At 39.3% G+C, this 12,223-nt stretch overlaps 1 protein-coding gene across 1 annotated transcript; it reads left to right on the forward strand.

Annotated features, from left to right (window-relative positions):
- The first annotated feature begins 5,722 nt into the window (after positions 1–5,722).
- LOC118264365 (uncharacterized) lies at positions 5,723–6,545 on the forward strand. The gene is made up of 2 exons (XM_035576850.2): positions 5,723–6,012; positions 6,364–6,545. The coding sequence occupies exons 1-2, from the start codon at positions 5,881–5,883 to the stop codon at positions 6,541–6,543; spliced, it is 312 nt and encodes a 103-aa protein (XP_035432743.1). The 5' UTR covers positions 5,723–5,880; the 3' UTR covers positions 6,544–6,545.
- Positions 6,546–12,223: the final 5,678 nt, after the last annotated feature.

Raw genomic sequence — 12,223 nt, forward strand, 5'->3', positions numbered from 1 at the left:
GCCCGCAACTAAAGTACGACCCTGCCATACCGCAACGGGCGCTGAAACAGACAAAACATGTTTTTTATCAGTGGAAAAATGAAATTCGGTACACTGGTAAATCATGGAGGGATTGTTTGTTAAGTTAAATACAAAATGAGTTAAAAGTTGAATATGAACTTAAAAAAGGGTATAATGATCATATTTTATCAATAATCAATCGTCATCATCATTATTATCATCAGCCGAGAGACGTCCACTGCTGAACAAAGGCCTCCCGCTTAGATTATCCTTTATATTCTCACCCATGTAAACATCCGATGCCTCCAGAGCACGGTGAGCAGCAAGCTCCTACGGAATGCACGCAGCAGGGGCCCGCACCGCAGTCCATGCGCCGCGAGCAGGGGCCCCCGCAACACGGCCCTGGCATTGGTCCCTGACATCCTACGCAGCAGTTACGTACAGGCATCGCGAGTCAACTGAAAAAAAGTCATTTTCTATTGTAGTATGGCAGACAGAGACCGGTATATGGCAATAGACTCACCCCCTATTACATGGGACTTATAACAAATGGTGAAAAGTGGGTGTACATTGTATAGTGGCATTACGTAAATGCCCTTCGGGGATAAAAGGCGTGATGTTGTGTGTGTATAACAGACACATTTTCTAACATAGTTTGATTTTATAAGTAGCTAGTTTTGCGGAGTAAAGTCCTCTTTCATATTTATTTATATATAACTACATCTACAATAAAAAGAAAGTGTTATAAACATACTTACAAAAGTTTTTCTATAAAAATAAATATGAATTTTTTTGATGATTTTACTTGCTGGTGTACAGCGCAATATTTTTTTACAAAATGACGTTAAACATCTAGTTTGAATTTGGATCCCTTATTTTCACCATAGAGCAACATGTTCTAGTCTAGAAAACATAATAAACTTTTATCAAGAAGTTTTTAGCACAATGAAAGGAGGAGGGAAGAGCAATATTCGATAAACTTAATATTTTTTATTGTAAAGATTCATTTTGTTTTATGGAATAAGCCGATAAACGATCAGACGGATCACCTTATCGTAAGCAATCGTCGCCCCCCTTCCATGAAAACTTGGAACACTAAAGACGTTACAAGTGCGTTGCCGGCCTTTAAGGAATTTAAGATTGGGAAGGGGGTAATTAGGCATCCGGTAACCTCACTCACACAACGAAACACAACGCAAGCACTGTTTCACTTCTATTTTCTGTGAAGTTTATTTAGAAAACCTATAGAAGAAACACATAGTATGTATTTATCATTCCATTAATACAAACAAAGTATTAACTTAACTAGCAAGTAGTACAGAACAGGAGGTAGCTCCTAAGTACCAGCTCTAGTCTAAAGTTTTAATCGTATAGTCTCAAACACGACTATTCTCAGAACAGAACAACACAAATACATACTCGAAACGCATAGTTTCTGTTTAATTAAATCTTTTGCTCACTGGCTGCTAGAAACCAAAGACTTCAAGCACTTGCAAAAAACTCACGTGTAAAAAAACAAACATTACGTCAGAAATTCACGAAACAGTCAATAGCATTTTAGTAAAAAAATTAAAATAAATTATTAAAAATTGTAAAAATCTAACAAAAGTATAACAAAAATCTTTTAATATTATTCGAGCATTTTCTGATAAAATAATATCATCATGTGTTGTGGCTATGGATGCTGCGGTGGATGTTGTGGGGCCTGTGGCAACTGCGGCCCCTGCCGAGGGGGCTACTGCGGCGGGGGACCCTGTTGCTGTTGCACCCCTTGCAATTGCCAAGTAGCGGGTCTCGCGTACCCAGCCCCTTTCTGCGGCCCCTGCGGTGGCATCTGCAGGGGCCCCTGCGGCCGGCCCTTCGGCACGTACAGTTGGAGATACAGGCCCTGTGGTTGCTGTTGAAAATGACCCCTGTGGTGACGTCACAAAAGTCGTGCTGTTTCGTGAATAAATGAGTCCTGTCTTACATTCTGTTTCGTTATTTAACTTTCTCATCTCACTTCTATTTCTTAGATTAATTCATCCTTAAAATAAAGTTATCATTACCTTACTGGGTTGTGGAACTCGGGGGTGACATATAACAGACGCTACATGTAAAGCACCAAACAAATTGACAAACAAGAAAACTTATTTGTCGTGTTCTTAAACAAGAAACACTTATTTGAAGAAACACTCCATTATTTAAAGACGGGGGTGTAAATAAACTTTTTTTTTTTTTTTTTTAATCTAAATTTTTAATAGGACTTTTTTCTTAGTCGGAACATGACAGCCCCATTATATGCTACAAAATATATACATAGACGGCAGCTAAACCATGTTTAGCTTGCCCTTAAACTTAAAAAATAAATGGTCAAATGGAACAGAGATCTAGCCTCGGGTGATAATGGAGATGCCAAAATACTATTAAAAAAACCAATATTAAAATTATCTAAACCAAAAATATAACTTCTTTGAGACTCAATTCGTCTACACTCGTACAAGACATGATGCACGTCCTCTATCACACCACACACAGCACACTTGTTAATTATAATTAAACACCTACAATTTCTCTTTGGCGTCAAGGTGCGCGAGAACGGAAGTGCGGTCATTTTGTTTGTCCATCAGATAATGGCGGCCGGAAGTGGCGAGCGATGTACCCGCGATAAAACTATATTTCGTCACATGACTTCTCTTTTAATGTATTTCGCGTGTATTTAGCAGTCATTACATAGTTAATGTGGTTTCTTAGAAATCGTAAAATCAATTCTTGGATTTGGAAAAGTAATAAAAATGAAGTATTCTCGTGATTATTATATTATAGCTATAGCTGTAGCTATAGTTACATCGTCATGAACATCATCTGATATCGAGTGAATAATTCAAGGAATTCATTCAGTAAGATTAATCGATTTTTCAGAATCGATAAATATGATACCGAGATACCGAGAGCATCCGTCGTTCGTCATAAAGTTCTTTGAAGTAAATTATATGGTACAGCGTACTTTGATATTGATACTACACTGTACTATACATATAGGTACTTATTTACTACATACGCATATAGGTATGTACTGTGTTCAGGCGAATAGGTACTACATTATTATATTTATTGATTCTACGAAAACTAACGACTCATATTTCATTTATTGTTGTTTTTTTTTATATTTTAGCACGTGGACTACGTGGATGTTGTTTCACTTCAACTCATTTTAGGTAGGTATGTAAAATCTAAAATCTGACTCGGGTTTGATAACTGAAATTCGGATAGTACATAATGAAAACAAATACTAAAGAGTTGCCCTGCTTAGGCCTTAAAAAGTTTTCCGTAAAGTTTGATTTAGGGTAAAAAGAATACCTGAAATTGGTAAAACCTCACTGACCTGAAAAACGTATGTTTTGGCTATTTGGCTTTACATAAGGATTTTCTCTCGTGTTATGGAACTCATGGGTCTATTTACAAATACTACATACACAATAATACACATTATACACAGATAACAACAGTTTTTGGATTACAGAAAGAATGTTTCCGTACGGGAATCTCATTCACGCCAACCATTCAGGGTAAAACGGGGTGAATAGGAATCGAGAGATGAATAGGTACAGGGAAATTCTTCATAGTTTCTATTCACCCTTCTTTTGTCCCTATTCACCTTTTGGTCCCTATTCACCCCGTTTTACCGTAATAAAATTGATGTATACCTATTATTTTTCTGATTCACAACCAAAAACATTTTTATTAACCTCAAAAGGGCAAACATAGTTCAAAAGACAGCGAGGGGTCAACGGCCTGTGATGCGCATGTCCCACAAAGTAGGTTTTCAGAATAGGGGCCGATGTCGTGGAAGCAATGAGTTCAGTTTTCCCAATGACAATGCCGCGACCCGCGACGCCATCGCCACTGTGTTTGTTTCACCTCTAGAATTCTAGCAAATTACGTGTCCACATCGGTCTTCGACCTTATTCGGCGAATCCGAAAATTTCCCCATTTCCTACAAAAACCATAACCACTTTAAATTGATCTGTTTTATGTCTATCATCGTGATATTATCGTAGGTCAGGATAGAGCGGATTTTTTTATAGATGCGGGTTGTGTTCCCAGTACTGGCGGCGAGGGGTCCCGTTCCACGAACGTTCCCCATACAAAGTCACGGTCTATTTTTGTATATTTCTGGTAACCGTGACATTTTTGTATCGTGTGCCACTGTACACGTGGCAGGTAATCAATCTTGTGAGCTCCGAAGCCCGTATGGCTTGCTTTATGTAAATGTTTCTATGATTTAACATCAGATCGTAATATTAGTAAAACGTCTCAAATGTGTTGATTGATCTACCATGAATGGTGCCTTTACAATACTATTATAATTCACACAATATACATAATTCACAAAATGTAGTTTTGGTATACGCGATAGGTACTAATAGGGTGACTGGTAATTAGTGAACAATATTTAAACACGTGATTGTACCTACTCATGATTACAAACCACTTTCCCAAATAAACTTTTTTAATTCTCATAGGTTTACTTTTCTTTTAGTGTCCCCGGTAAATAAATAAAGGTAGAAAAGCCAGTTAAAAGCTACATAAGTAATTTTATTTTATTTAATATGCAGTTTTTACCCGACTGCGCCATAAGAAGAATAATTGTTTTTCGAGAATATTAGCAATAGATTCAACTCCGACTCACCTAAACCACATTCTATAATATAAATGTACTAGTTATATTCTATACTAGCTATGTACATTCTATAGTAGGGGGACTCATAACCTGGAAAGGTGTTCAGGTAGGGTGAAGGGTGCTATAATATTCACTTGAAATGTTTAAACAAAACAAAAAGAAAGTAACTTCTTTAGACTCGTTTATTACAAAACAGAACAGTTTCGTGGTCTTGTTGACAGATCAGTGACAGTTGTAGCACGGGCCTGTGGGACAGCAGCAGCATCCTTGCACGCAGGGCTGGCAGCAACATCTGCACATGGGTGGGTCACACCCACCCGGGCAACGAGCAAACGTTCCCAAATTAAAGTCCCGGTAGCAACCGTGCTGGTAAGGCATTATAGAAAAGTATTCTATTCTATAATTTAAACACTACGTTTGTTTGTATTATGTTATTTTTGTAGAATTTTTTAATGATTTTTGCGAGATTTTTTTGTAAAATTTTTCTTCGCAGCAGATATCAGACTGATGATTTTTGACAGTTGTGTGTTTCGAAATCGGGTGGGTGACAGTTTTGTTTTGAAAGAAGTTTAGTGGCCAGTTATAAAAGGTTTTTGTAGTGTCATCACGATTTTGACTGATATTCTTTTAAAGTTTTTGACTCATTACAAAGATAAAGCGGAGATTTCAAAATTTACTGTATCCATTCGTATCGTCTTTTTGTCCACAGGGGTATGTCCAAGGGAGTATGTAGAGCACATTACGGCACATAATGCCACCGTATGTCCCATATAAAAGGGGGTGAGCCTATTGCCACAGGTATACTGAGCACATTTCTAGAAACCGTGCTACTACTGAGAAGTTTTCGAAAATCCAAAACAAACCCAGACCTAGTTATTTTGTCATCATTGGTATTTATGGACGAAGACGGATTTGCAGGACTCGGCTTTTGGTTAGTGTAGTGAATAGTGAGCTTTATTTATTTTCAGATTATATGCTAGACGACACGATAAAGAAACTGACATAAAGTTCGTGCTGGTCGAAAACACATGATTTGACAAATGTTCAAAAATGGAACACAATCCGTCATCACCAATCAGTATAATTTGATGATCTGAACGATAACCACTTCTCCGGAACAAATAAAACCTTTAAAAAAATTATAAAACGAAGAAAATTATAATATTTGCAATAATTTTGTGATAGTTTATTTAGTTTAAGCACAATGCCAGTTTACTATGGTGGATACTACGGCGGCGCCCACAGCGGCGGCTACTGCTTATACTCGTGCGGCTGTAATCCCTCCATTGGAGGTTGCGGACCCTGTGGACCCTTACCAGGACCGTGCTGTGGACTCTCCTGCTGATGAGGTAAGCAGCTAGGTATATGACAGTTTAAAAGTACCTTGACGGGATCTTGGTCGCTTCCAACCGGCCTATCTGGAAGGTATTAGGAAGGCCTATGTTCAGCAGTGCAGGGGCGCGATGATTGTGTATATTGTAAAAGAGACAATGACCTTTGAGTTTGTTTCGGCATTTCTTCTCAGAATAGTCCGATAGGAAATGCCGACCTCATCTAGTTTTTTTTAATACATTCATTGCATTTCATTTTATTGGTAAAGTCCGTGGCTATCAGGCTCCAGCCACCGATCCTTGGTGAAGGAACTAGAAGACTACAATATTATAGTATTGTCATTGTGATATTCCACTATTGGTCTCCAGGAGCTGATCTCAGTGCAGTGGCCGGACGAGAGCTACCTGCGGCACAGGAACGTGCACCTGGCCGTGTCCCTGCTGACGTTCGTGGCCCTCTCCGCCCTCAGCATGCTGTGGTTCCTCACCGAGTACAATATTGTCAAATCATACGTGAATCTTGTGCGAATAAAATTATGGTCCATATAAAACTTGTTGTTTAATTTGTATTTTTTTACATGGATGAATGGAATCTAGAGCATAGAGGGACAGCCCTCGCTGTCGCAGAGTGCCTACACAGAGGGACAGCCCTCGCTCTCGCAGAGTGCCTACACAGAGGGACAGCCCTCGCTCTCGCAGAGTGCCTACACAGAGGGACAGCCCTCGCTCTCGCAGAGTGCCTACACAGAGGGACAGCCCTCGCTCTCGCAGAGTGCCTACACAGAGGGACAGCCCTCGCACGCACAGAGTGCCTACACAGAGGGACAGCCCTCGCACGCACAGAGTGCCTACACAGAGGGACAGCCCTCGCACGCACAGAGTGCCTACACAGAGGGAGTATAAAAGAGTGCTCTAGTAATTAAATTAAACCAATGTATGTGACCTGAACGTATATTTATACAAAAATCCAGACATAAAACACTGTTCATGACTGCGAACGGCATAACCGCGACATTTTCGGAACTGGAGGAGGTCGAGGCCCTCAAGGGTCGCCGTAGTCAGCCGATTGGATCGCCAATTCCAGTAAATCCTGACGGCAGACACCGCGGACAGAGTTCGAGCATGGCACGCGCCTCCGAGCTCCTAGAGGCGCAACTTGGCGCCCACTCGACGTTCCGACTCGCCGCTTCCGTGAGCGACGAGGAGCCATGGCTCTGAACGGAGCATCAGCGCTGGCGTCGCCAACTCGCATCCTCTGTCTCCCCGCAGAGCCCCGCCCGCACCGGCGCCGCTAGCAGCAGCCGCCGAAGCAGCAGCCGCCGCAGCACGGGGAGCAGCACGGCGAACAGCACGAGTAGCAGGGGCCGCAGCACGGGGCGCAGCACGGACTACAGCACGGGTAGCAAGGCATCTTGTCGACTTCTGCGCACCGAGCAACTCAACCGTCGCAAACAAATACTGTACGGGGTAGGCGAGCTTGTTGAATATTTTCACTTTTTTTTAGTTTTTTAATTTTTTTTTCACTGCGTGTTGTAAGTTTGAAGTATGATTGCTAACTAGTTTTTGCGAACATTCTCAGTGATAAAGAAAGTTCGTAGAACAGAAATTGTTCGAATAACAATCGTTTTAAAATTAGATTACTTTTTCCAATTTGTTTTCAGTCAAGCAGAAAGTTTTGTTACAAAACCAAAAAGGCTTCATTGGAAAAGTTGCAAGGATATAGAACCCGACCCGATGCAATGCAAACGTAGTCAAACAAAAGGTAAATTATTTTACCGAGAATTTTACAGGATTATAATTTAAATATTCTTCGAGTAACTTGTTACCAAACTAGGTACCCTCAACGTCAAAATATACTCACAGATGTAAGCTAATCATATTTATGAAAACATAAAATGTTCACATAATTACAGTTATTACTCATTCTGATAATTTTTAATAAATTAATACTTTTCTAAAAATAAGATTTAAATAGTTACTAATAATTGTCTACGGTTTATGGTTTATGTTTCTTTATACTTTTTTTTTATGATGATTGTGTTGGTAACACTGTGGCGTGGCGCGAAATATTGAAAGTTGCAAAAATATAATTGTTTTAAAATAATTGTAAAGTTAATATCAAAGTAAAGCGTGTTAGATCCAAAGCCAGTGTTTAGTTTTCACAGGTTAGTGAATAGGTGCGTACACTATACAAACTTATTTAAGTTGTTAAACTTTCGTACCTCCTCCCATTGTTAGTCCAATAAACTATATAGCGAATGTCACGACATGGTTGCCTGATGTTTGGAATAACTGATTAATTACACACCTCTGGTTTACAGGCCCTTAAAAATAAAACACAATGGTTCTTTAGTCTTGAGAAATGAAACCAGGAGCGTAGCTAGCACATTATCAATATACGGGGCCCCCGAGCTATGGGGGCCCCAACGTGCGTAGGTATAGATGAAAACTTCCCATTTTTATATTCCATTTCAGATATTACAAAAGTCTAAATAATTACTTTCTTTTTTTCCGCGTGCATTCAAAAGATTGCAGCAACTTTAGGAAAATTAAAGTCATGCTAAAGGCCCCCAAATATAGACTCGCTGTTATAGCATCGATGAGACCTCTCTTTGAGGCTTGAGATACAGGGCGGGAAAAGGCATTGGATGGTTTTCCGCCCTCAAAAAGTAAGAAAAAAAGGGGGGCCAAACATTTTTTTATATGGCGCCCGATCGGGACACGCTACGCCACTGAATGGAATAAAACGTAGTGGTAACCAGTACTGGGGCCTTAGTTTATTATTCTGTGGCCTTAGTCTGCTATTACAATTGTGTCAGAATGGTCGATCACTGAGCAGTGCGAGAGGGACGGAGCTATGTAGGTTGTATAGCTCCATCCCTCTGGCACTGATCAATTGTAATAGCAGACTAAGGCCCCCTGGTCCCCAATCACAAGAATAATAAGATTAACTAGTGGTCGCCTAGTGGCCGAAATTCGACCATATATGATTTAATTTACAATACCACTTAACGTACGGTACGTTGAAGAATAATTTTTATTTAATTCAAACTCTTTTATAAAACTCTTTTCATATGAGACGTGAGAATATCATCGCAATGTCTATCGATTTTGACGTTTTGTCAAATACGATCAGATACTATGCATGTGTGTGTAATGTTTTATTTATTGATTTAATGTACTTTATTAGCATTATTTTTGAAAAATATTAGCGCTATGCACTTCTCCTACACATAAACTATAAGTATACCAAATTTTATGCTCCTACGTCCGCGCAATTTTCGTAAAATGTGGTCCAAAGTTTTTGCATCACGTATTAATATATAGATGTGCAAATAATCAAACGCTACTCAATTTTGAGACGCTCTTAAAAATAGTTCTGTTACAACAAATTCTTCATAAAAAGACAGAGATAGCACGATATTAAAAGTACAACTTAAAATTGAGTAGCGTTTCAGTATTGGGGGGTAAGACGAACATCCCAAGAATTAACGAAAAAGCCCGCATCACTCATAATTATGATGGCAAGTAAATGAAAATATAATACATTACAGTTTACAACGAACAGAACGAATTCGTAGAACATAGGTATCCGACATTAACTTTGAAACTGATAACACAAACAGTTTGAATTCTTAGTAAAACAATAATTGTTAGCATTTCATATTAACTGTTGTGTTTCGTGGTAAGTAAAACAACGCATGGCCGGTCACCTATTTAGCAATAAAAGTTATATTTGTAGCGACCGTAGTATGGAAGGATGGGTGGGTACATTCTCGGATTCGAACTATTTTGGCTGTAGCTCATTTGTTGCGATTATATTATTAGACGCACACATTGACAGTGAGACTATGAACACTAGCTACCACAGCAGCTCTTTAATACCACAACATGTAAGTTGTGGTATACCCACGGGGTATACCTATTATGATTATGTGTGTTAATTTGTAGAGATCTTTTTTTATGTTAAATGGGCCGACGTTTGGCCGCTATTTCGCCTGATGGTAAGTGATGATGCGGCCTACGGTGGAGCACGTCTGCCCATAAGCAACTTATTCACTCGGGCTTTGAAGACATCCAGGTTGTACCCATCAGGAAACACAGACTCCGGCAAGGAGTTCCACTCCCTAGCAGTTCGCACAAGGAAGTTTGAAGCGAACTTGAAGATCTCTCTATAAGTATAGGTAAATTAATATTTTTACCAAAACGTAGTCACTACACTGCCTCGTTGGTCGAGTAGTCGCAAGTGCAACTGCCGAACAAGGGCTCTCGCGGATTCGATTCTAGTCTCGGGTCGGGCAAAGGGATACTGGGGTGTTTTTAGTATTTCGAAAATTTCTCAGTAGTAGCACGGAGTCTGGAATTGTGTCCAGTATATGGCTATAGGCTCACCCCCTACTACATGGGACTTACAACACAAATGGTGAAAAGTGGGTGTACTTTGTATTGCGGCATTACGTGTCGTAATAAGCTCCTCTGTCTACCCATTCGGGGATAAAAGGCGTGACGTTGCTTTAGTCACTACAATATTACAGCAAGATCTTAATAATAAACGAATACTTTGTAACTAGTAGATTTTTATAATTAAGACTGATATTCTTTCGGTTTAGTTCGCATACCGCTTGCATACAGAAATAACAGCTGAAATATCCATTCAAGCTTGCAATAACCGCTAGTCAAAACCCACATTTTTACGAACCCGTATACATATCTACAACGAACAAAACCCTTCCAAAAACAATTTAACAGAAAACCCGTATGGTAATAACCCGTATATTTAGCACAATACTCAATTCATGAGTGTCCACTCAATATTCCGGGGAGCTACCCTTGCTTCGTGGAACACTGGTGCAGCTGTCACATGTACACATATATAACTATACATAACCAGTTTATCATGGCCCTCTTCTGTATGATCTTTCCTCACACTCAAAGGTCAGTTTACACTGGTTCTCACAACTCGGTGTGTAGCCGAGTGTACCCACAGCAAACAACAATAGAGGATCATCAGAGAAGCTGAGATCAATATTAACTGTACGTGCCTTGAATACAAGTGTCCCTAACTACGTTTATCTATTTTATCATGGAATCTCCATCGCATCGGTCCTTGTAAACCGAATTATTCTGATTGCTATTGATTCCTAAAATAATTAGGTACCTTATATGTATATCATTACTGTTAAATAAAGATTAAACATGACTGTTCCAAGTATCAATATACCATCCAGTATAGATAATCTCCGGAGCTGCGGACTACCTAGCGGGTTTACCGGGGCTCCGGCTCGACAAGCAGGAGTAGGAACGGGGTGGTTTTTAGTCAGTAAGAGTCTGACACTCCCTCTTGCTTTGCCCTGGCGAGAGAAGTCATTGGATAATTTTCCCCCTGAAAAAAAAAAAAAAAGTATAGATATAATCTGTTACTGCGATTTATTTCACGAAATCGTTAATTTTAATTGCTCCTAATTATCAATATAATGCCGACTTCGTTGATTCTGTCCGTACGTATATAGGTATTTAGTTAAATTAACCAAGATGTTGATTATGAAATGAAAATTCTTGGAATTCAAAACATTTAACTCTTGTTTCCGACGAATCACCAATAATAATTGAGTAATGTATTTAAATGGCAGCTTCCATTAACTATTAACCCGTTAACCCCAACTATGTACACGTGTACCAATATATAACTTAACTAACTCAGATTGAAACACACATCCCTCTAATAGTACCAATAACTTAATCCTCACATGGATATTACATGGGTCTATTTACTCAAGTCTCTAGTTCTAAACACACGATTTGCGTAGGAGAATTTAAACCTAAATTACCTCGAAGCAGGGTAAGCAACGCGAATTTGTTCTATGAATACCTATCTACGTCCCAGATTAACTCGAGACATGTTTTTCAAAACATTTCAAGGAAAACTGTCGCGACAAATAAATTTTATTACAACTTGCAAAAAAATTTAACTAGGTATTCAAATTGTTTAGGAGTTCCGAGAAACTAAAATGGGGGACACAATAAAACTGTAGCTCGAAATTAATGATATTATTAATCATTACAAAAGATGTTTCAATTGCTTGGCGAGCTTGGCTAAGTTTCAAATGTACGTGTTGACGAAACATTCGTGTCATCGCACGATGATTTAAGACGTGCGATTGTTCCACGTTCCTGACGATGACAAAGGTTCCATTTTCGTGCTGTACCACTTACGGAAAATTTGTTCTGG

This window comes from Spodoptera frugiperda, chromosome 26 (genome assembly GCF_023101765.2).
Source record: "Spodoptera frugiperda isolate SF20-4 chromosome 26, AGI-APGP_CSIRO_Sfru_2.0, whole genome shotgun sequence".
Classification (NCBI taxonomy): domain Eukaryota; kingdom Metazoa; phylum Arthropoda; class Insecta; order Lepidoptera; family Noctuidae; genus Spodoptera; species Spodoptera frugiperda.